This window comes from Falco cherrug, chromosome 7, assembly GCF_023634085.1.
Source record: "Falco cherrug isolate bFalChe1 chromosome 7, bFalChe1.pri, whole genome shotgun sequence".
Taxonomy (NCBI): Eukaryota; Metazoa; Chordata; class Aves; order Falconiformes; family Falconidae; genus Falco; species Falco cherrug.
Window position 1 is genome coordinate 54,063,224 of NC_073703.1, and position 25,677 is coordinate 54,088,900.

General features: G+C 38.3%; 2 protein-coding genes across 13 annotated transcripts in view; both read left to right on the forward strand.

The window, feature by feature from the left end:
• Positions 1 to 3,774, forward strand: part of GPR176 (G protein-coupled receptor 176) — a 36,407-nt gene extending 32,633 nt beyond the window's left edge. For all 5 annotated transcript variants that reach the window (XM_027808098.2, XM_055716646.1, XM_027808099.2 and 2 more), the window contains one exon: positions 758 to 3,774. In XM_027808098.2, coding sequence (XP_027663899.2) covers positions 758 to 1,865 — 1,108 coding nt within the window. In that variant the 3' untranslated portion in view covers positions 1,866 to 3,774. The remainder of the gene's footprint in view (positions 1 to 757) is intronic.
• Positions 3,775 to 9,902: 6,128 nt separating this feature from the next.
• The window catches only part of FSIP1 (fibrous sheath interacting protein 1), a 97,654-nt gene continuing 81,879 nt past the window's right edge, over positions 9,903 to 25,677 (forward strand). For 3 of the 8 annotated variants that reach the window (XM_055716634.1, XM_055716630.1, XM_055716635.1), the window contains exons 1-9: positions 10,091 to 10,214; positions 11,171 to 11,305; positions 12,642 to 12,831; positions 14,414 to 14,512; positions 15,917 to 16,089; positions 17,006 to 17,090; positions 20,393 to 20,491; positions 23,482 to 23,582; positions 24,300 to 24,407. In XM_055716634.1, coding sequence (XP_055572609.1) covers positions 11,177 to 11,305; positions 12,642 to 12,831; positions 14,414 to 14,512; positions 15,917 to 16,089; positions 17,006 to 17,090; positions 20,393 to 20,491; positions 23,482 to 23,582; positions 24,300 to 24,407 — 984 coding nt within the window. In that variant the 5' untranslated portion in view covers positions 10,091 to 10,214; positions 11,171 to 11,176. Of the gene's footprint in view, positions 9,983 to 10,068; positions 10,215 to 11,170; positions 11,306 to 12,641; positions 12,832 to 14,413; positions 14,513 to 15,916; positions 16,090 to 17,005; positions 17,091 to 20,392; positions 20,492 to 23,481; positions 23,583 to 24,299; positions 24,408 to 25,677 lie in introns of those variants that run through there. The other 5 variants (XM_055716631.1, XM_055716632.1, XM_055716637.1 and 2 more) reach the window with 5 other exon arrangements.

A 25,677-nucleotide genomic window follows, 5' to 3' on the forward strand; every position in this document is an offset into this window, starting at 1 on the left:
CCTCACAAAAAGTGCAAATGGTTACTGATAATAATGATAAGTGTAAAAGGATAGGTCTCTCGTGAAAATTCGGTGAGCTTAAGTCTATACTAGTAAGCAGACAATGAATCAGTGCCTGAAATTTGAAGTGCATGTCAGAGATGCACTTTTTTTTTTGGTGCTCACAGAATGTTCAGTGTTTGACTACTCTTTTGCTTAGGGCCCTGCCAACCAGAACTTGTACAAAACAAAACCCCATTGTACTTCCAGTAGATGCATACATGTAATTTGTGACCAACAGCTTTTTCCAAATATCCAGAGAAAAAAAATCTATCATAAAGCAGCTTTTCAAATTAACTATGGGTCTGGCCTTTCAATGTGACATACCTATACCTCCATCATGTTTTGTGAAATGTTGTGCTGTGTGCAGTATACTGTCCAGTTTACAAGAAAATGATGAAATCTTCAAAATAGTGTTCATACACATCAGCCAAAGTGATATAGTCCCAATTACTGAAAGAATTGTTCACCACTAATAATATGATCCTGAAGTTTGAATAGTCAGCTTTTTTTCTACAGACAGACCTGCAAAGGCAGGCCGTTGGGTGGGGTTTTTTCTCTCATAAGCAGGTAGTCATTTGGCAACCCAGTTAGAAATTTGGGGCGTTATGCTCAGACAGCTCCTGAGAGGCTTCTCATAAGCAGTATGCTCATTGTAGACTTCACCCTTTGCATTGTATCAGTTGCAATTTTGTAATATTTTTTTTTTTTTTGACAGGTACTATTCTGTTTTGTACCCTCTGGAAAGAAAAATATCTGATGCAAAATCCCGAGACCTAGTTATCTATATCTGGGCCCACGCAATAGTGGCCAGCATTCCAGTATTTGCTGTGACCAATGTTTCTGATATTTATGCCATGTCCACATGTTCTGAATCCTGGAGTTACTCCCTTGGCCACCTGATATACGTCATTATCTATAACATCACCACTGTGATTGTACCAGTGGCTGTGGTATTCCTCTTTATGATCCTTATTCGCAGGGCACTGAGTGCCAGCCAGAAGAAAAAGGTCATCATAGCTGCATTAAGGACCCCTCAGAATACAATTTCTATTCCTTATGCCTCCCAGCGAGAAGCTGAGCTTCATGCCATGCTGCTTTCCATGGTTATGATATTTATTTTCTGCAGTGTTCCCTATGTGACTTTGGTGATTTATCGCACCATACTCAATATTTCAGATATTTCAGTCTTCTTGCTTCTCACTGCCATTTGGTTGCCCAAGGTCTCTTTGCTGGCCAATCCTTTGTTATTTTTAACTGTTAACAAATCGGTACGGAAGTGCTTAGTGGGGACAATAGTACAGCTGCACCGAAGGTATAGCAGGAGAAACATTGTCAACTCGGGTGGTGTTACAGATACTAATCTGGAGCCCAGTGTCCGTTCAGGGAGCCAGCTTCTGGAGATGTTTCATATCGGGCAACAACAGATCTTCAAGCCAATGGAAGATGAGGAGAATGAGACCAAATCCATTGGCTCTGGTGACTTTCAACGGAAAGAAATTCCCACCACCAGTTTAGAGGTAGGAGAGACTTTGGTTCACAAATTTATACCACAGATGACTGCAGACTCCACAGCACAGGTGGTGCCAGTAGTGCCCACAGAAGCTGATATGTTAAATGACAAGTATTCCATGCAGTTTGGTTTTGGGCCCTTTGAGCTGCCTCCACAGTGGCTCTCAGAAAACCGAAACAGTAAGAAGCGACTCCTGCCTCCTTTGGGGAATACCCCCGAAGAGCTAATCCAGACAAAACAGCCTAAGTGTAAAGCAGAAAGAAAAATCAGCAGAAACAATAAAGTCAGTATCTTTCCCAAGGTGGATTCCTAGTAAGAGCAGGAGCTTTAAGTGAGAGAGGAAGGTCCCCTTCTATTATTTGTGTGATCCCATGGATCTTTGTTACAGGCTGATTTTTTTTGTCCCAAATATAATTTAAACAAACAAAAGGGAAGCGTATATACAAGTGTTCCTTATTAATATGTTTTCATGAAAATAATGTATCAAAAGATGGTGTTTCCTAGTTTTATGTGTGCAGTTCCTACAATGATACCTGCCTGATTAACTTTCAAAAAGTATATATGGCTTTGGGGACACTTTTTATGGCTGAAATATGGAAATATGGCAGTCAGTTTGCTGGGCAGCCTCAAGTTATATTAAAACACACTGTGGGTATCAAAGTAACTTTAGTTAGTGGGGACAAGTGTAGGGCTGTAGGGAGTAGAAGACATGCAAAATGGGTAAGTCCTGACCACTTTTAGATAGACACAGCAGGGTTCTGCACATTTCATTAATGAAGTAAGATGGACTATTTATTAAGTACATCTATTTTCTGTTAAGATCATTTCTTAAATCAGTGTTAAAAATAAAACTTGCTGGGCTTTTTACACAAATTAGTTACCAAGTATCTGCCAAACATCTAAAGTTTTTTAAAAGCTAAAACCACTGGTTTTTGGCTTAAACTTCCACAAAGCCAAGGATACCCAAATCATCGTGTGTCAAACACAAGAAAGATGGTTTTTTAAAAAAACATATATTCTTGTAGTTTTAAGTAAAAACTGGATTGGAGACCATACAGGACAAATCCTGACTCCAGTAAACAAGTATGTATGTGCCAAGGGCATAAATAGAACACTTTGATCCTGTGATAAAGAGCATATACAAATGTCTCAACAGTGTAATGTGTGTATTGTGTAACTAACCAAGCAGTCAACCTTAAAATAGACTCATCTGCTGGTGCACTTTGCTGTTTTCTTATGGGAAAGCTAGCAAAAGAAAGAAATGGGTCAGAAATCCTGGTAGCCTTGTACTGAACTGCTGAGTGAGAAACCTGATAACAGACCCCAAAAGGCAAGATTTATTAATGCTGTTGCTCACTATTGTCAGAGGTAGGGTTTCCCTTCTACCGTCACAGATGTAGATACCAACCGTCCTACTTCACTTTTCTCACAGAGTAGACCAGCCAGTATATGAACATGAGACTTTCAAATCTGGTGCCTGACTCCTGAGTGAATCAGTGATGCCGTCCCTGGTATGAGCACACCAGCCTTTCTATGAGTTCAGGCATTGTACTGCAGCTTGCTCCTCTGCGTCATCATGGGCATATTGTCTCGTTTGTCCTGAGTGTGAATTTTAAATTACATTGGTCTGTTAGATGACCTGAAGCTACTGTAACCCTGGCATTTTAATCCTTGTTCAGTTAGTTGCAAGTAGTCTTTCCTTCTTCCTTATCTGCATTCACTGTAGTCTCTGTGGGTAGTTTCTTAAAAGCACCATCTAGTAACATCTATGTACTCCTTGTGGTTCCTCCTGTGCTTTAGCCCTTTGGTATATGCTGAACCTGTATCTGTAGTTAACTTCTGTGTATGAAAGTAGTTTTCTCTGAAGCATACTTTTAAAAGGACAAGGAGAAGAATCTTGCCAAGTTGCCAGTAACTTACTGAATCCAACTGGTTAATGTTCAAAGTGAGAAAAAATTCTTCTGAAGCAGAATTTGGAGATGTACCTGTTCTTCCTTTGTCATGTTTGGATGTGGCTTTGAGCAACCTGGTCTAGTGGAAGGTGTCCCTGCCCATGGCAGGGGGTTGGTACTAGATGATCTTTAAGGTCCCTACCAACCCAAACCATCCTATGATTCTATGTTTGAAGAACATCAGCAGCTTCTGATGGCTCCAAGGTGGTAGATTTCTACAAGGCATTAAAAGCAAATGTTTTAATAAAAATGTATTTAAAAGTTTATAAATTACTGTGTAAACTATGTTTTTATCCATTTCCTCTTTAGTTTAAGTGTACTTGGTGCTAGTTCAAGAACTCAGCTTGGGAGTGAGGAGCAGTCTTCAGTGGGTCCACACGGGTGGTGGGAACCCCAGCCACCATGGTCCTTAGATACAAAGATGAGAAGGCAGACATAGCTTGCCTGAAATCAGAGAGAAGAAATATTCCAGGAAAAGATGTTCCTTCTGTGGCAGAGGCAGAGTAGTACCATAGCAGACACGTTACGTGTTGATAAAAAATAATGGTTTTTTTCCCAAAGTTACTGAAAGAACAGATGTTATTCATAAATTCTGAAAACCTCAAAAACAAAGTAGGAGCTAGAGTTTCCTTAAGAATTTTGATTAAATTTAATATTTATGGCCCACTTACATGTGGATAGTGGTCAAAGTCTCTGTGATTAATGAATGTGGATAAATGGTGACTCGGATCTGAACTCCTTTGAGGAAAGCAAACTTAGTTTTGTCCTTTTCAAATCTCATGTTGAATGAAATGCCAATGATAAATTCAAAAAGCCAGATCTCATAGAATTTAGTTCTATCATGTCTGGAAAGCAAAGGGTTTGTAATGTTTTTTGACTGTTGAGGCAAGTATTTTTTTTTAAAGAGGACACATGTAAAAACTTGCTTTTTTTTTTTTTAGCAGATTGTATCTGAAGACATTGAAACCTTTCACCAAGAAATTAACTAAGGTGGTTTTGCATATATGAACAATTATTTGGGAGTGTTTATTTTAGTCCCTCTTCCAACACTTTATCCACGTGAATGTTTGAGGGAAATAAGAAAAAAAAACAACCACAAAAGCCCATCTTTGCATAGCAAAAATAATCTGTGTAAAATTCATAGTACAGGCTCTGTGCTAGAACTGTCATCAGAAAACACTAATTCAGGAATCTCTTTATGCAAAATGGAATATTTGACTTCATCTAAGACAGTGGTAACTTCCATTACTGCTGTCTGTTGACTTGTTCAAATGATTTCTACTGGGCAAACTGTTCTCCAGCATCCAATATGAAAAAAAAAAAATCTCAAGACTTTTCTTCTTTATCATCACCTTAAACATCAGCAAAAGTGGTGTGTGTTTGGGTTTTTTTAGATGGTTGTTTTTAACCACCACAGGTGTTGGTAAGATAATTTTTTCTTTCCAGATTATTGATAAAAGAAAGTAAAAGTACAAAGCAAAGCTATGGGAAATGAAGAAGTGAAAGCCTGGGGTAATTCAGCCTGTGCAAATAGATTTAAAAGCTAAATCTTACTATTGGAGGAAAACTTGCAGGAAAGTTAAAACTCATTATTCAGGCACTTACGGGAGAAAAATAGAAAATGGAGCTCCTATTAAAGGAAGAAATCCTTTAAAAAGGATGAAAATACTATTATGGAGACAATGCCAATTTACTGTTCCTAGACATCCTCAAGAAATCATGTAAAAAATATACAAAAATTAAAAGAAGAAAAAACCCCACAGTCCTTCAGCACCAAATAATGCTTTATTTGTTGGCTACTTGGCAACAGTATATTTTGCACAATAGGATAAGCTTCCAGACAAAAGCAGTTGTTTTCTACAAACTCTCCAAGTATTCTACCGTGTAACAGATCTAATTGTTATGAAGCTGCGGTAATTTAATGAATGCATTTGTTCTGGTTTTAAAAATACACATACAGATAATACTTTGCAGAAAAGGCTGGCGGGATTTCTGTAGTGAGTTTTCTTCTATTCTGCTCCCTGTTTCCTGGGAAAATATTCCTGTATCAGTGGTGAGGAAGGTCAGGCTGTCTTTCCAGATCCATAGAACTGGGACTTGGCAGCTCATTCCAGCTAAACAGGAGCTGTCCCATAAGTTGCTGTGAAGGTAACCAGCTCTGGAAGTGATTATACATCCGACAGAACTCAGGTAGTTCCTCTCATTCTTGTCACCTGACCTTGCATTGCATAACTTGATAAAGAATGTAAACATAAAAAAAGCAAAATCCCTGCCTTCTAATCTTATTTGATATGTTACTGTGTCATTGTGTTAACCTACGTAGGAGTCTGTATGAGATTATGGTTTTAGGATTTTTTTCTTTTTTGGGGCCATAAAGGACTCGCCCCTTGAAAAAGATATGGTTGAAGTCATTGCTTTCAAACTTAAAACATGCTTACCTCTTCAAAAGACTGCTTATTTTAGTTGAAGTGACTTTCTATGTGCAACATAGGGATATTAGCAGGATTTCTAAATGAGTTATAATGGTGTCTTTAACCAACAAACTGGGACCACAAGGTTAGTCACTGCAATCTTTAGTAATCTGTAATTCAAGGACAGTTTAGGAAAACACAATGCAACACAAAAAAACACATCTTGCAGAAAATTGCAGAACTCCAGATGCAAATGCTTGCACTCATGAGCAAGTTGATTCCTCCCATCCCATGGAGGACTCAGAGTGGTAACAGTAGGAACCAGTCCAAAGTGATCTTTGTTCCACGTCTGTTTTTAAGCTGCTAAACCAGCCAAAGGTGGTGAAGAGTATGTAGAGGCTGATTTTTCTGATTGCTTTCTTCAGGGACAACAATACAAAAGTGTGAGGTAGAAGCATTCTTCCTGTCAGTGAAAGCCTCTCTGCATGTGCATAGGAGCAGTTCTCTTGTTTCTTCTCTGTGAGGAAAAAGTGGGCATTTTTTTAAAGAAAGCACAAGAAATATCAGGTTAGATCCAATTTCTGAATACACATTTGTTAATGCAAACTAGGGCTTCCCTACACTGCTGCTGTTCTGCGTTATGAGGTTCCCTGTGGCTAAAACAATGCACTGAGATGGTGATTTACTCCAAAAAGATTTTTTGTGCACAGTACTTCCCTAAGCAGCATTTTATCTTCTTTGCCTTCATCTTCTGTAAAACTAAACCCTCTACTTTTGCCTGTATCATATCCTAAGCCACAGCAGGTCCTTAGACACTTGTAGGATCTCATTCTTCTGGTCGCCTTGCACGTGTCCAGTAGCAAACTCCCAACACACTACTGCACAGCACTGAGACATTTCAGCACAGCACAATCCATTTTGAGCTCATGCTTCCTGAACTCTGGTGTTCTTCAGCAGAAGGAGGTGGTGGCAGCATTGAAGATGGTCTTGTCTAGGCAGGACCTTTCCCAATGCAAGTCAAAGAATGAAAACCTGGCTTTTATTAAACACAGTGGAAGTTTTACCATTGACTCTGGACTTTGCATTTTAGTTCAGCGTTTCTTCCTCAACTGACAGGTTACTATGCTGTATCACTGTTGTTGATGGAGCACACTGCAGAACTCTACTCATCCTCACCAAGGGCTTCTGGAAAAGTTGGAATATGGCCCAAAATTCTTGGCTTTTTGCCCTTGACTTGGCATATGCTAATCAGAAGATATTCATACATAATCTATTTGTCCTTTGCAAGAAAAAGTTCAGTTTATTTCCCTAACATTTAGGGGAATTAATAAAATGAAAATTAGCTGTGCTTGTCCTGATCTGAGTACTAGAACTGCTACTGTCTGCATTAAAAATATTGTCTGTCGTAAAGAAAAGCTACTTTGGGTGAGTATACAAAAGAATATTAAAAATATCAAAGACAAATAAGTATTAAACAAATTCTTGATAATTTGCCCTCCAACCTGTATGAAGCAATGAAAGTGTTTTGGATACGTGAATTCTGTTACTACGGCGACTGTGTTCTGAGTATCAGGACAACTTGTCTAAATGCACTGCCTCCATATTGTAACCTGTCTTTTAGGATGAAAGGCAGCTCTTGGAATGCTTTTCCTGCTGTGCCCTTCCTAGATAGAAGTTTTCTCCAGTTCATCCCTAGTTGCTTGTGGGTTTTTTGGTTTTTTTTTTGGGTTTTTTTGGTTTTTTTTTTTAATAATCATCATACAGTATCTAGTTTATCATGGAACCAAAACTGACCTATTCCCAGAAAGGCAAAAAGAAATCACACCCTTTGTTTTGCTTTTCTAGTTCAACCTTAATTATAAATATACCTACCACCTGTAACAATATTTGAGATTTTGTCATATTTAATGATGTTTACAAAGTTCAGTCCTCTTACTGGAGATGGAGACTTACAGCCTCATATGCAGGGTTTGAGATACGAACCTCCTCTTTTTCCTCTCTGGGTCTTCTAGGACACGTAACACCAATAGATCGTAAGATCAACTATGGTTTGAGATATCCCTGCTAAGCCATTATTATTAACTCTTGGGTGTGACAGCCTCATAGAAAACCTTCACTGATTCCACGTGGACAAGCAGCAGTAAGGAGCCTGTTCCTGCACCACTTTCAAAGTCATTTTATGTCCATTTGTTACCAAATGCAGAGCTGGACAGTCTCCTTTCTTGGGCTCTTCTGAGGTTGTAGGCAATCTGCAATATGGGAAGCTGATAGCAAGTCAAACTCTGTCAGCTATTAAACATACACACTCTACTGTAGAAATAAATATTGGCGTAGTTATACCTAGCTGCTTTCCACACATCATTATTCGTAGCCAATATAGTTCCTAATACAGCAAAAGCCAGATTTTAGTTTAGGGAGTTCTGAGCTATATTGTCCATTCTACTGCTTTCTCACTGTCATTACTGGCCTTAAATACTCAATTTGTGGGTGTAAACATTCAGTCTCCTATTTTTGCTTCAATTCGTGGTCTGCACCACCTGGAAAGCACCATACATTCCAGACACCACTATGGTATTGCATTAGCAATTGCAGGATTTATGTTAAAAATTCTAACATACCTAGAGTTCAGCATGCTTAGGGAGGAGGCAAAAACACACGTGGTTCACTGGTCTATTTTCTATCTTTGTCTTCAGCTCTTACCTGTAAACCACACTGCACCGTTAGTACACTGAATACCAGGAAAAGTTGTTCTTAATGCGACAGTAAAATGCCGTGCTCTGTAAGCATCAATAAAAACCTCTACTGCAGACAGCAATTCTATTTTAGCAGAAAAATCTGTCAGTTTGAACAAGATCAGATTTGTTTCTTTAAACTTTCTTGTAAAATTTTACCACCAATGAAACCCATATATGTTGAAATCAGGTTATCAGGAAGTTGAAGGGGCCAGTAACTCTCTCTACAGTTCTTACAAGTTAATCAGAACACAGGAATGAATCCCCACATCCTATTTAAATGAAGAAATAAAAAGGGATGGGATCGTGAAGGTAATTACACTCTCCTTAATTTAATTAATTAAAAATTTGATTAAATTCCCTATTACCAGCAAGTATTCAGGTAAAAAATGGTGACCACAATATTAAAGTTTTAATGAGTTTATTTAAAAGTCATCCAGCTATCCTTGTTTACAAGTAAACACGACACAATGTATGCAGGAGACTTGACAGACGACCAAAAAGAAGCAACAGTAACAGCACAGGTAACCTTCTTTACAAGGCTCAGTACCGTAACCACCTTCTGTCGGGTTAGACATTTCAAACCCGGCTCTTTCACTGAAGGGGGAAGGCAGCAGCAGGGAGAATTACGCTGCCGTGAAAACGGCTGCAACTGACGGCTATAAACACCCGCAGGTTTTAACACCGACTCTAAAGGCCCCCCTTGCTGAGCCCCCCGCCCCGGCCAGGCCCGAGCCCGGCGAGCACGCCCCGCCCCCCGGCAGCCCGTGCTTCAGCCTCCGCGGGCAGCGCTGCTCACTGAACCTGCCCCGTCTGAAGGCGCTCCTGCTCCCGCGCCCCCCCGCCGAGCCTCCCCAGGGCCCCGACACCCGCACCCGCAGGGAGGGCGCCATCCCCCTGCGTCCCGTCCAGGCGGCGCGCTCAGCCGGGCGCCGAGACCGGCTCCCCCGTTCTCGCGGCCCCGCCGCGCTGACCCGGGCGCTCTCAGCAGCGGTGCCAGCACCACCCAACTACCTGCGGGGAGGAGGGAGGACAAGGACGCTCTCTACGGAGCATTTGTCTCTCTCATGACGCAGAAGACAGGCTTCTGTGGGGTTACAGAATGGCTCAGACTTCCTAAGCAAGGGAAAGCTGGATGACAGTTGCATCCCTGTAAAAAAGCTAAGAACAACTCCCGCATTATCCCTCTTCTTCCCCCACCTCCCGATGGTACCGCCTCAATTGAAGGCGGAGCCATGCAGCTACCGCGAGAGTTCAGTGAGTTGGTCGTCATGGGAACGGCAGCGGCGGCGGCCCTGTTGCCACCGCTGGCCTCCGCGTTGCCGCCCTCCCGTGGTAAGGACGGGGCGGCCACGGGGGTGCCGGGCCCTGCCGGGGGTACCGGCCACAGGCCCTCCCGAGCGGGGAGGGGCGCCGCCCGCACTCCCGCCACGTGGGGCTGTGGGAGCTGCGGCTCTGCCGGACAGCAGCCCCGTCGGGGCAGCGCTCGGGGTTCCTCCTGCGGGCACGGGAAAGGGCGGGCTGCCCGGCTGCCGGTTGAAACCTCTTGTGAGATTATTGTTCGTGTGTGCGTTTGGTTTATTGTTCCTTTGGGGCCCACCTGTTGCTTATCGCTGGCTTCTTCGTTTATGTTACTTTGGGTCTTTTGCACTCACTTTTCCCCCCGCCCCGCGAAAGTGAAAGAAGCCCGTAACAGCCCTCGGGCGCCGCCGTTGGCAGAGGCCTGGGGGCGGCCCCGGCTCGCCCGAGGGTCGGTGGGCTCGGGGCTGCCCCCGCGGGCGGGGGCGGGGGCGCCGCTGCGGGAGCCGGGAGCGCTGGGGTGTCGCTGCCCGCTCTGCGCTCCCGCCGCTCCGCGCTGTGTCGCGTTACGGACCCGCAGACGGGAGGCGGCTTGTCCCGGTTTCTTGGACTGAAATAAACGTTTGTATTCATTTGGGCCTTCTGAAAATTACCAGTGCCTGTCACATACTCGCGTGTCTAGTTCACGTGAATTCACGCCGTTTTTTGCAGAAAGCCATGCGTTTCTGTTGTTAAAACTCAAAACTGAATTGGGACTGGGAAAGTGACTCTTTGGATTCAGGAGCTCCCTCCGCTTACAACTACCGACTATAAAAAGCTTTCGGCTGCTTTATCTGAGATGTTTACAATGTCTATAACATACCCTCACTCTTTTGTTGATGCCAACTTTGCCAGTCCCATGCTTTTTTTTTAAAAAAACAACCAGAGCTATGCAGTTTCCTTTGTTGTGAGATTACTTTTAATATTTAAGCCATTTGAAGTTTCTTTGACACTAAGCAAATTTGAATACTCTGATTGGCTTGATGATACGAATATGTTTTTGTACAAACATTAAAAAAATTATACTTGAGTGGCAAGCTAGGCTATTCTAGAAGAACCTCTCAAATTGCTAGAAAGGATTTGAAACTTTTTTAATCTGTATCTGAAACATTACTGTGCTTGTGTTGCTTTATTATGAAACCGACAGATTGGAAGGTTGTGTTTGGTTTTTTTTCCCAATTTTAGGTCATAATGGATGTTACAAGGGTGAGCTTGGATAAAATTTCAAGGAGGCCTGCATGTAGCTCAAGAGCCTGTCCTATCTGTAGATCTTTACATACATCCCTGGAATTATTAACACCAGAGCCATGTGTGCCAAAGGTAATTCTTTTCATTGGGTTAGAAACTCTATGCCTAATTCTTCTTAGTAGAATGCCAAAGAAGTAAGATTCTGCTTTTTAGCTTCATGTAGAGTTCTGGCTCTGCAGGTGTGCTGTAAGGGGTTATGGGAAAGTTCATGAATGTGGGGTGCTCCCTATGCATGCGTGGAATGATGTTTAATTTCATTTTTCTGAACCTGTGCTACTTTTATTTGCCACAAAAAGGGTTATTCAGTACTACAACCTAGAAAACATGGTTGTCTTTACAGTTAACCAGATTATTAAATAAACTCAATTTTAAGAAAAAAACTTTTGACATTCTGGTAACAATGTGTAGATACACAGCTATAGGCTGTTGATGCATAAGCCAGTATGTATATAATTCCACTTCCATCCCATTTGTGCTTTTAAATTTAAGTTGGAATAAAAAATATTTTGCTTATTAAAAGAAAGCATTTGAGCAATCCTCACAAGTTGAATTTTTGACTGTAAGGTGGTCTCAGGTTGTGTTTGAATCAAGTTTTAAAAAAATATTTCATAGTATTCCAAGAAATATGTCAGCTCCAGAGATTCAACGAAGTCCATTGGGAGTAGATGTTCATCCATCCTCTGAGCAAATTAATATTGGGTATTAACTTAATTTTGGGAATGGGATGTATGATATGGTTGTTGGGTTGTAGGAACTGGGACTTGGGAATTTGAGATTTAGATTGATTTTCTTGGATTAGTCCAATTGTATTGAACCTCTGTTCACCTGTCTGTAGAATGGGCTCATACCTAGATGCTTCACAGAAGTATTTTTTTTATAGGTTCACAGTCAGGTATTAAGGTTAGCATCAGATAACTCTGAATCCAAGTTCTGACCTAAGCATCATAGGCTATTACATGAAAATTTAATCTCTTGAGATTGAGTGAAGCAGAAGCTTTTCAGCCCTTTAAATTAGACTATAAATATAGTATGAGCAAGAGATTGGGATGCTACCTGGTGCAGAGCACTTACGGTGTCAGGAAATGGATGGTGCTGTTGTACACACAGACTCTGAACTAGTTGGCTGTGCCGTCTGCTGCAGCAGAAATGACGTACACCTTTGGAATCATTCCTTACCTTGGCAATTCCAAATCTGGCAGTCTGTGGAATGACGAGCTTGAGAATCAATGTGATATCTAAGAAACAGAACTCTGTATCAAATCTGAAAATGGTTCTTTTATTTAAGTACTCTGCAGTATTGTATAGAATTGTTGTTAGCCTTTGTGATGGTATATAATAAATTCCGATTATCTTTTTTTCCCCTGGAAGATTTCTATTTTTATGGTAGTAATTAATTTGCATTTCATAGGTTGATTCACCTGTCACTTTGGCTGCTAGTCATCAAAGAGGCAGTCTAGAAGACTGCTGTCCAGAAGAAAACAAAGGTGATGACAGAGAGAAATCTGATGTCAGGAAAGTAAGAACAGATCAGCAAACCATAGTGGAGAGTACAACCGTCTTTCTTCACATGTGTATACTGAAACCCAATGAGTTATCAGGTGTGGGAATGGCTAATGCTTTCTTGTGTTGTGGCTAGACCAAACATGATGTCTGTATAGTTTCAGTAAAATTTTGTTGATGGAGGCAAAAGAGGATGCAAATAGGTAAAATTCTAGAAGAGAAGGAAGTGTCAAAATCTATACCTTGACTTCTTTCAAAGATGGGATTCAGGATAGTGAAGAGAAGATGCCTGATGGAAAAGGACCTGGGGGTGCCGGTTGATGACCGGCTGAACATGTGCCAGCAGCGTGCCCAGGTGGCCCCAGCAGCATCCTGGCTTGTGTCTAAAAGAGTGTGGCCAGCAGGACCAGGGCAGTGATTGTCCCCCTGTACTCAGCACTGGTGAGGCCACATCTCGAATCCTGTGTTGTTTTGGGCCCCTCACTGCAAGAGGGACTTTGAGGTGCTGGAGTGTGTCCAGAGGACATTGAAGCTGGTGAAGGGTCTGGAGCACAAGTCTTATAAGGAGTGGCTGAGGGAACTGGGGTGTTCCAGCCTGGAGAGTAGGAGGCTCAGAGGGGACCTTATTGCTCTCTGCAACTACCTGAAAGGGGGTTGCAGGCAGCTGGGTGTCAGTCTCTTCTCCCAGATAACAGGCAACAAGACAAGAAGAAATGGCCCCAAGTGGCTCCTGGGGGAGGTTTAGCCTGGATATTAGGAAAAAATTCTTCACTGAAAGGGTGGTTAAGTGTTGGAACAGGCTGCCCAGGGAAGTGGTAGAATAAGAATTCCTGGGGATATTTAAAAAATGCATAGATGTGGTGCTTAGGGTCATGGTTTAGTGATGGACTTGTCAGTCCTGTGTTAACAGTTGGGCTCTATGATCTTAGAGGTCTTTTCCAACCTGAACGATTCTATAATTCTAAATGTGTTATTACTACTGTTGCCACTACAGCATATGTCTTGTGGCATCTAAGCTGTGACCCGCACCTTGGTGATTACCTCAAGGATCAGGACAAACCATGTGCATGTGTTCCATGGAACTGTCTTAGAAAGTGTTTTCAGTAAGGTGTTTTTATCAGACTTCACAGAGATCATGATCATTTGTTAGAGACTTTGTATCCTATTAATGGTCCACCAGTCCAAAAATTTGGAGATTATGGTTGTAAGTTATTGCATTTAACTGAACAATGCTAATACTAAGAATATAATTTAATATAAATATGCAGTATCTCGTTTTAATGAAAGCATTTTTAGAAGTGCTTCAAATGGCATTCTTGTGGAATTCTATAAATGGTAATAAATTAACTTTCTAGAACTTCTGGCTATTTAAAATCAGAGGAGCAAAGGCCGGTATGTGAAGCAGAAAGTTTGGATACCTTCTTCAAGTTTAGATAAAATTTCATGACAGAATTGGCGTCAAAAGAAATCCCTTGATTCCTGCTTCTGTGTTGAACATGAGTCCTGGTGTACTAGCACATACAGTTTTTTAAACAGTAACCCACTGCAAAGGCTCTGTGGTGATCCCTAACTGACAAAAATGTATTTTTGTTTCTTAATTGTTAACATTTCAAACAGTATATTTAAAAGTTTATCTTATGTCTATTTTATTGTGAAAAGCTTTTTCCTGTGTTCTTTCAGGATGTATCTTTGATTTGGATTCTGGAGATGATAGCATGGGAACACAGACTTTGGAATTCTGTGAACCTTCCCAAGGAAAACTAAGTAGTGCAAAAGCAGGTATTACTTTTCAGGTGTATAAAATGAACAGTGCAATAAAACCTTCCCTGTCTCCACCCCACCCACCTTTCATTAATCCTTCTAGGAGAGTTTGGGAGCATAGTGTATTTGAGTGTATATTATATAGTTATAAAAAAAATTACAAACTAAAAATGTATATGCATTATGATATTCAAGAAGTGTTGGATGAATTTTTTATTTAAAGGTTATTTTATTAAAGGATATTCACTTTCTCTAATGATATGGTAGTATTTGAGTTTTGGATAGATTCAGCCAAAAGGCAGAATCCAGTGGTGATTCTATCTAGTGCATCTGTGCTGGTCATCTGAGGTAATACTCATTGTTTCAGAACAGAAATTGGACATAACTCAACTTCAAAGCTTCACTCAGTAGTTTTAGGTTTGAATCAACTGCTGGGCTCAGGCCAGTTGGAATAAGTACTCTTTTTTTTTTTTTTTTTAACTTCTGTCCTTGGGGCTTCCCTGGAGCTCAGTTAGATTTTTATAGCTCTCCCCTTGTTGTATTACTCATCTCTTTCATTGGTATGAAGTAGACCAATGCATCATAGTAAATGCCTGAGATCCATGGGTTTGTAAGGCATTTGACATCAAAAGACAAGAAAATGGAAATGTATTGCTGGACTCCAAAACTTGGAAGTCTCTGGGAACTGGACAGCACTACAAGTGTTTGCTCTTGCTATGAAAGCTAACTTTGACCAGAAGAGAGGGCAGAGCATGAGGATGCTATAGGAAGGGGAAAAGCCAAAAGTAATCAAAATTGTGATCTGCATGTTCAGGAAAAAAAAGAGGCAATAGAGAAATCTATTTTAATTAAATAATGGAACTTTCCATAATTTATCACTGCTTGTATTTCTCAAAACAACATTTTTCTAGAACCGATATCAGAATCTGTTTGGCTGAGATGTAAGTCAAGACTGAAACTTCTGTAAGATTTGAAAGTAGAGATATTACTGAGTCTCTCTCAACTCCAGAATTATTAGTTTTAATAAATGACATTTCAACAGGTATTCTACTGGTCAGGCTAAAGAAATTATTTCTGACTTTAAAGCTTATTTTGTCTGTAATTTTTGATGATACTGCAGAGATGTTGAAACTTTTCCATTATAAATTTGAATTTAATAACTTGCCCAAAATTCAGGGTCTCTTCCTCCCCCACACCATAACCAACTGTTGCAGCTCGGTTTGATTCAGCATTCTGTTATAAAGGTTTCTGTGTTTTTCCCTGCTACGAACTGGTTTAGAACTGAACATGATATATATGCTTGAGAATAATTGTACTCTTGTTTATGGTTTTTATCAAATTACTTGTACTGCTTTTTACTTTTGCTTTTTTAAAAATTTTGAAATGCTTCAAGCTAGCATTAATTTTAAGCATATTCTACAGCAAACTCTTCCAACCTGGAATATTCTGAAGAAACAGATGTAGATCCTCAGATTCAAGCATCTAGGAAGAAAATGAATGAACTTGACAAAATACTGGCAAAAATACATTTTAAAGAGAGAGCAATTAAAAACAAAGGCAAAGAAATGAGGGCAAAGCTCTGGGAAGAACTTCAGGTTAGAAGTGTTCTGCCTATTTTGTAAATAGTATACCTCAGAGTACTGTCTTCCAGGATTATCATATTTCACAGGCACATTGTTTTATTAAATAACTCAGTTGGCTGATCAAAGTGAATAAATGGATCTTAAAAAGTACCTTTGAATAGGTTTTAATATATTGGCTTGGCTGGCTTTGAAAGAAGGCTGTGGTCCTTAAAAACTGAGATGACCAACAGCCAAATACACGGCTGTCTAGATGTGGTTTACTAGCATAACTAGTGTTAATGCTTGAGCTTGCTACTTGCAGGTATGATAAGGCATGACAAGAGGTAATGCTTATGAACTCAGGACTTTTTATTCTGCTCTAGTGTGACCATTCTTAGGCCCATCTATTTCAGTACTGTCTGTTATTGAAGAAATTAGAGATGCTGCCTGAAGAAGCTGTAAAAATACTACAGCACAAATTTCTTCACATTATTCCTATCCTGGTCTCTGGCAGTTAAATATCAGTTTAAGCCTTGAAACATGAGAGTTAGTATTTCTTCTGAGATTAGGCATTGTACAATTTACGTGAGTACAAATGTCTGTTGTGAAGACATGACTGCAGTTGATTGGACTGCATCTTGTAGTTTCTGTGGATTTGGATTCAGAACCATATATACATCACAGAACTTTGTCCTGTGAAATGTGTTTTCATGTAAGAGACAATATATAACAGAGGCTCCACCATGTCTTTATCATAACTTTAGTATTGATTGTTCAGATAGTCTTGAGAAGAAAATAAAGTGTTAAGTAAATGTTGCCACTGAACAAGGAATTTTAATAGGGTCTGAGTTCATTAGACCTGATAAGCAGACAACATATTTTGCTTTACAGTATTTGAAGTGAATATATGTATGTATCTGTATATTTATGCTTTATTTCTTTTGAATAGTCTATCAGAACCACTGGAAGCCAGATGGAGGTAGAAAACACAAAACTTTTTTTAGCTTTGAACTCATCATGGCAGGATACAGCTAGTAAGTAAGAAAGAGAAGTAAGTCCCTGATATAATTATTGTTATAATTTTGATTTAATTTTGATATAATTATTGATATAATTTTGATTAAAACTCATATTTTTGTTGGATATTATAGAAATAAAGCTTTCAGACCCTTACAATAAAATAGTCTTCACATGTAAAAGTACATCAAGGAAATATTTGAAACATTAACTGAAATAATGTTTGCGTTATCACAAATGTAGAAGTTGTACTTTTAATTTTGTTTATAGAAACTGCATTTTTTCCAAAGAACTGGTGACTCTAGAAGGGTACAAATCCAGATAAATAAAGCTTGCATTTTGAAAGTTGATGGCAAACAGATATTTCAGGAAGGGTTCATGACTGATAACATCGATAAATTAATGATAGCAGGTATAGGGAAAGTTAAGAGTGGAAACCTGCTGAAAAACTTGACGTCTTTACCATTTTTGAATATTTGGCATTAAGTGAGGAATTCAAAATTGCTGTGGTAAACAAACAAAATTATGAAGTTACTGATGTGTGATTGCTGGTGGTCATAGAGGGTTTGTCAGGCTGGAGTACTTGGTGTAGGAAGGTCAGGCAATTAAAAAGTATTAGGCCTAAAAATGTTACTTAGAAGTTCTAAGGATGTGGGCCCTGCCACACATGTATCTTGGAGAACATTTTCATATGGAGATGGGTGAGAGAGTGAGAAGGATGCAATGTCAATATCATGGTAAGGATCTCATAATATGACAGGTCCAGAGGGAGGGGAGACCCCAAGCTTTTTTAGGAATTGTTAACAGAAGAACCAAAAGAATGGGACCAAATTATGATACAAACTACTGAGTTATATGTTGGAAAGTAATACAGGAAGATGCGTGCACAGCCCAAGTCTTGGAAAATGGTCCAAAAAGGAGTATGTGTCATTTACGTTAAATTTGATACTGATTATGTTGCATTTAATTCACTTCTAAAAGAATCTTAAGATTCAAAATGTGAGAGAGAATTTGAGTAAAAGGGATCATCAAATCATATAAAGTGTGATTCTAAGGAAAAGGTGTGAATATGAAACATGAACTTAGTTTTTTTTTATCAGCTTTTTTCCTGAGAATTCTAGGAGAAGAAGTTTAGGATAGATGGCAGTTATTTTAAAGCAAATGTTAAAGACATGGTAGCAGACTATTCCTAGGAAGAAAAGACCAGGAAGTCTGATAAGATAGTTTATGAGTTTTACCATGATATGACAATAAAGACAAAAATATTCAAAGTAGAAATGAACACACCAATAAAAATATTTTTTTTCATTTTACTCTTTTAATAAAAATAAATTCCATCTTAAATAGCATTTAAACCAGCAAATTCTATAGCTGTATTAAAAGCAGATAAATAACTAATGAAGGATTGAGTTCTTTAATAGGAAAAGTAAACATATAATGACACAGAGAAATGTGAAATGTGATACATAACAAAAAAAGACTATGATCAAAGTTACAGTGAATACCAATAATGTAAAACTATAGATAGAATTGCGAAAGAAAAGTTAAAAAACTACTTAGAAATGTTTTCTCTACTGAGTCGGAAGGACCCAATTCTGTTGGAGTTCTAAAGCCATTGAAGCGTGTTCTGACTGAAGTATTGATAACTTTCTTCAGGAACGCACAGAGGATGTGCATGCTCATAGAGACCTGGAAAAGGAAAACAGTGGGTATTTTTAAATGTCCTTTTTCTTTCTGTGCCTAGGATCCTGCTGCGGGAGACACTGGAACAAACTGTAGACATTCTGATCACAGTGTCTTTATGGGGAGGGGCAGGGGGAACAAAACCAGGCCGTGTCATACCTGCTCAAGTGTGGTTTTAAAAAAAATCTGCTGTTTGAATGCTCTGGTGCTGGAGTTCTCAGAGATGTGTCAGTCATATACACATTTTGCATCCTGTCCTTCATCAGTATACTTACTTCAGTTGAAAGGAAACCAAATTGTGGTGCATCTTGTTTTTTCTTGTTTGGAAGAGAACAAGGATTTGAGATCTGCATGGTTATTGTTGAGCAACAATCTCAACTTGAATGTTGGAAATATGTGCATAATAATGGCAGCAATGTGTGGTTAAAACATTTAAACAAAAATTATTACAAGGTAACCTTTTATTTCTGTGCTAAAGTTTGGGTTATTAAAGGAAGAACACAGAACTTGACATGTGTGATATTTAAGAAGTCTCCAGTAGGTGTCAGGGTATAGTAAAAAACCAGTAAGCAAGCAAGACTGGTTAATGAATTCGTGCTTCAATTCCTGTTTTATTTCAAAGGTAACTCCTTGCTGTAGAGATAATGCACATCAGATGGGTTCTGGTGTACCGTACAGGCAAAACTGCATAGTTTCGATTTATATTTTTCCTCCAGCTTGATCTTTATCTTGAGTTTTCTGTGACATGCCGGTGCCTTACTTTTCAGGAATTATTTATTTAAATGACTGCCCTGACAGCTACCCTGGTTGATACTGAAATGGAATGCAATTCATAATTTGTGTCCCAGCCTTTCAGGCATAAAAAAACCTGCTGACATACTCATGGCAAAAATGTAAATTAGGAGTTAAAGGGCCTTAAATTCATTCCTCCGTATTCTGTGTAACAAAACCACACTTTCGGTTGAATCGACTAAACTTCATTATTACAGGATGTTGGTTGTTTTTTTCATTGTGAAAAACACATTTTTCATATATGATATATATGGTTCTTTGCAACAGAAGTCCTTTTCTATAAGTGGTTAAGTGTATAGACTGCAAGTTAATGGTCTAACTTATACTTTTCAGTTGATATGTGTCAAAATCAGTCATGATATTTTATTTGAGTAACTGAAATAACTCTTGCATGCTAGGATGTTTGAACACTTTTTTTCCCCCCTAGATTATAACCTTGACATAAGCCACTGGAAGTCTAATAATTCATGCACAGGCAGACACCAGCTGTGAAAACGTGGATACTTTATTCTCATTCAAAGTTCTAGATGACTTACCACATGGTGTCTGTAGAGGCTTTTGAACTTTAGGGCCTTGGGCTGTATCTTCTAGAATGCAATCATTTATTCTGTATGGGGACTAGTTGCTAAAAACAAAACACAGCCATGTGAAACAGCATAACTATTCATGAGACACCTTATACTTTCACCCTGTCTTTATTTCTTGAGAAATGTGGTGGTTATGTAACTTACCCAGGTAAATTCCTTTTAACTTTCACATGTGAGACCTTATAGTATGATACACATGAAACTAGATCTTCTTGAAATAAATTTTAATTAAATTTTACTGAAAAAATTCTTTGCAGATCCCTCCCATGCTAATGAAGATGAAATATGTACTTCAGTATTTCACACAGAAATTAATCCAGAAGATTATGATTGCCATGAAATCCACCATAATCATGGTAAGCTTTATTAATTGTGTAGTTTATATTTCGAGATATGGCAAAACAACATGTACAAGGGTTGATAAAGATGACTTGGCCTTTGTGGCTAGGCCAATGAAATCAGAAAAAGCAAGACTGCTTAGTGGAATGGCAACAGTTTTTATTTTACAAATGATAAAGGAGAATAATTTTTTGTGACTTATAAAATGTTTTATTTGATATGCTAAGAAAACTTACTTTTCTGTTTATAAAAATCTTCCATTGCAAAATGATGAGGTGTGTAACCGATTCATTGTAAAATGTATCATTGGTTCTTCACAGAAATTCTTTAAAAACTTGTCATTGCTGTTATTCTAAGGTACTGCAACTTTCATTAATAGGCTTATATTCAAGAAACCATCTAAAAATGAAGAGTGGTGCTGTGTACAGTTTCAACTGTTCTGTAACTTCTGTTTTTAGGGGAAATTTGTATGGACATTGTGAGAAACCTAGATCTTTGTACAACTTTATATTTTGTTATGGTGATTATTGTAAAGGCTGCATTGCTTTTATGGATTAAGTACTTTCTGGCAAAAATGAAACATCTGTACTGATTCTTTTAGACATCACTTGTTTATGTGCACCGTATAGAGGTTTCAGATGCTGGTACTAGTGTAGTGTGTCCAACATTTTAAAATAAATGGAATTGTGCTTTTGTGCCTCTGTTCTTTCCCTATTTGAAATTCAAATTTGTATGGTTGAGTAACTTCTCGCATGTGTTGTGACATAAGAAGAATAGCTTCAGCTGCCATTGCTATCAGCTGCAATTGTTTATTTCTTTGTCATCTACCATTCTATGTAAACAGAATGACTCTATCTTCCTGGTGACTGGCTAACATGACAAGGACATAATACACAGGCATTCCTTAAGGTTGAGCCATTGATGGCAGCAGAAACTCTGCACTTTTTAGAATGTGACTGTATGTTTTAATTCTTAAACCTGGACCTCAGCTCCCTTATCGTTTTATCAGTTGTCTTAGTTCATCAGTATGTTACCTCTGTGTTATTAAATGTTCTTCACACTGGGTCAGAGCAACACTGTGCTTTGATTTCTTTGTCTTCCTGCCATGTGTCTTCATTCCTCCCTTAAAACGAAGCTCAACTCTCAGCTTCCACCTTCACAATTTCTGAGTTGTGCTGGAGTGTACTTGAATAGCAATGGCAGGTTTCATTGCTAGTATGCAGGACAGCGATGACTTCTGAAGTTCCTGGTAGAGGCATGGTTGGGAGTTGCTGTTGTTTGCACCATTTTGAGATGTTCTACATTCTCCTGGTGTGGGAACACATGTAATGGAGAGAACTTAGAACAATAAATTATTGAACTGACTTTTACTATTTCTTCTGGAGACTTTTGATATAGTTTCTGAATAGCTAAGACATGTTTTTGGTGGCTTTTGGATGTCTAACAGTTGTCATAAGACAGACCCTGAACAAGAGGAGCTTAACTTGTGAAGAAGCATGTATTTATTAGTTTTATAATATTACTTTAGCAGCCTCATCAAGATTTGTACCAAATCTTTGAAATTTGTACCAAAGCTACCAAAACTCATATGCAAAATTTGTTGAGCTGCAGCCTCTCTTTTACTTACCCATGGCGATCTTCAGAGTATTCCTTGTCCCAGTGATCCCTGTATGTCCCTTCTTTATTGAATGTTCTGAGTTGTTCTGTGTGATACATCCCTCTAAAAAAAAAGCTTATTCTACATTAGAGTAGCTTAGAAGTAACGTTTCATGTATGTTGCATGTTGTGTTGGTGTTTGGTGTAGTGTTTTGCTCATTTCAGGATAGAAGTTGCCATATTTATATTGATTGGTAAATTCTTAAATGATCCAGTTCCTTGATAGATTCGGGATGTTACCCGGTAATGTTATAGATAGTTTGGAATGCTCTCAGTAAACAGTTGTGCATTTGAACTGTGACAGGGTGTTCTTGGTCAGATCCAACACCTCAGTCCTTTAGGGTTTACTTGCAATTTGAGAGTAAGTCTGGTTGGTAAGAATGTTACACAGATTTTTTTTATCCATAGCGTGTAAAAGGATACATGAAATTTATTTAACAGCTTTGGGAGTCTGCTTTCAATCTCCTCACTCTGAGAAGTAGTTACTTCCATGTAAACTTCCGTAGTCTATCTTCTGTTATCTAACATGTTGAATTGGGGGGTTTTGTAGGCAAATACCCCACCTATTTTTCAATTCTCTACTTTCCATAAAAGTAAAATGTACCATGCCTACTTTTGAAGTAGTTTTTGAGACTTAGAAGTTGGTTGTATTTGCTTAGAATTTTTATTTAATATGATATATATTTGTTGTTTGTAAAGGGAATTGCTGTTTTAAAACTGGTAAAAGTCTCTGAAAAACAGAACTTGTACGCATTTTTGTATGATGGATAGAAACCCATTGTTGAAAAAAACCCATACATGTGATGTTGTCAGAATATCATGTGGCAGTTTAGTAGCTTTACAGCTCTATGATGAATTTTATTTTTAAAAAAAAATGTTTTATAAGCTGTGTTATAATAATATCAACTATATCATCTGTTCTTCAGCTGTTTTATTTTAAAAAATGTACTTGATATGTCTCCAAATAGTTCTGTGGTTTTCAAAAAAACTATTGTCTGATTTTGTACTGATGATAAAACTGAAACAATGATAGGGTTCAAAGGAATGCTGTGGCTTTTAAAGCCACCATGTTTAACATTTTTGAGGTCGGGAATCCAAAAGTATTTTAGCCTTTGCAACACTGAGTGATCTCATATAATAAAAGCTTAAAAGTGAGATTAGACTTTGACAATAGTTATGTTTTAAATATAGCAATATAGATTATATAAATAATGAAAACAGCATATAAAAGGTTTATCTATCCACTTTATATGTTTATTAAAGATTTAAATGGGATTGCTGTTATTATAGTGCTCATTGAATCAGAAAAGGAATGATCATAACTTAGCAACTTTTCTTCCTCAAACTTCAGATTACCCAAGTGAATTAGAAAGAAATGAATTTCTTAATCAAGCAGAAAACATGCATAGCAAAAATAAAGGCAATCAGGATTTCATTAAAAAGAACGTTGAGGTAAGCATTAAAGCATAACTTCATAAACATTTTGGTAAATGTTAACTAAAAAATAGTATATAAGTATTTCTGAAGACTTTTTTTTAAACCAGGAACTTAAAAGCTAATTAGGCATAAATGAAAAAAAAACTTGCTGTAAAAAGTGTTGTTCATAGTGGAGTATTGTATAAGATAGTTCTCATCCTGAATGTTCATATTGGTGGGGATAATACTGCTTCTATGAATTTGCTAGAGTACTGGAAATAAAATTATTCTGTTTGTGCCTAGGTATAGCTTGTTTTGAAGGCAAATATCTCCTAAGACTTTCCTTAAATGTATTTCCCATGAAGTTAAAGGCAGGTGTTCTTATGCATAGGTATGCAGATTGTTCATGTATAGTAGGTGTGGGACCCTTATTTACAGAGGACTTCTGTATGACAGAAAATAGATGTCTTGATTTTCATGCCCCCCCCCTTTTTTTTTTCTGTAAGACCTAGTAGCTATAATGATTTTTCATCCAATGAAAAATATCTGCCTTCCTGCTATGTCAAAGACTGTTACAAGATTATCAATTTATTATATGTAGGCTGCTAGATTTTTCTGTCAGAGGGATAATTTCTATTATGCCAATAAGCAAGATTTGGATGTTAATTTGACAAGCTTTAAAAATCTTTGTTCTGGTGCTGTTTGAGCTAATGGAGTTCTAAAGTCTGTTTTTTATTTTTCTAAATATTTCAGCTAGCAAAAGATCCAGGAAACCAGGTTGTTATGCTTGAGAGAGAAAGGAAAAGGCTAGTTGAACTATTGAAGGATACAGAAGATGGAATTGAATTTCAAGGTCTTGAGGTATGGCAACTTTAATTTGTCCGGTCCTGTTGTATTTGGCTTATTTTTGTCGTAAATCTAAATTTGATTTGATTTTAGTCCTACCATGAACTAATCTGCTGAGATGCGAGAGAATAGCTGAACAAATCCAATTGGCATTGTTTCCAAGAATGAATTTTCATTGGTGGCTTTGTTCATTTTACCAACACTTGGACACACTTGGCCTCAGAAAAATAGCAGAACTTAAAAGTTAGACACAGTGGAAGGAGCCTTAGAAGCACACTTAGAAGACAATGACCTGTTTTCTTTACATAAAAAGTGAAGTTGGGGCCTATCAATCTGAGTAGCTAGCCTCAGGTAGAAGGGCCAGCAACTACTTATAAAAAACTCCAAGAGTTTTGTGAGGACATGAACTTCAGAATGTAACAGTTGGGGAAATATGGAGCTTATGTGTCCATTTAGAAAGATAACATATCTTTGTGGAGCTTCCAACTCAGTCTTAAAAGTATACAGAAGAGCCAAAGTCTGCTTAAGTATTAGGCATTTATGCTTTAACGTAAAGTTGTTAAACAGCATACAGTCTGCATACTGCAGTGGATAGCAAGAGCTGAAGTAGATAGAAATACCTTTCCCCATAGAGAGTAAAAAAATGCTTGGTTGTCCCACCAGTCACAGCTTCTAGGAGAGTCTGTGCCACAAAATGATTCCCAGTAACATAAAGACATCAAACGGTCTTTTGATCTCCCAGTTACTAGCAGATGGTCTTTATTTCTTACTGCTTTGAGGGGACTATTATAGTGAAGGTGTTCTTGGGGCCTCTGTTTTTCAGAAGTGATCATAAGGCTGCCAGGATGGGAAGATAAAATTTAGTTTGAAAAATGAATTCTGCTAGGAACTTACAGTACTTTTTAACTATATATGTTATTAAACATGCTAAAGATACATGTTTTCACAGAATGAACATCCTCAAACATGTAAACTTGATATAATGCTTCAAGAAACCTGCATTTTAATAAACAAGAAGAAATATTGGGAAAATGCTTGCTTTGTGTCAAGAAATTAGATAATCATTCTAAATTGTTTTACATAAAGTGTACATTGTGACATCTATAGTTAATGTTACAAATTTTTTCACAGCATTTGTAAGTATACACTGAATCACAGTGCCTAAGAAGAAAGATGTGAACTCTGTGTAGAATGAACAAAATATATCCAAGGTCCTGTTTATGTTTAATGTATATAGCTAAAAATGATCTGGACTAAATTATTTTTCAGTATGTTAAATAAGAAC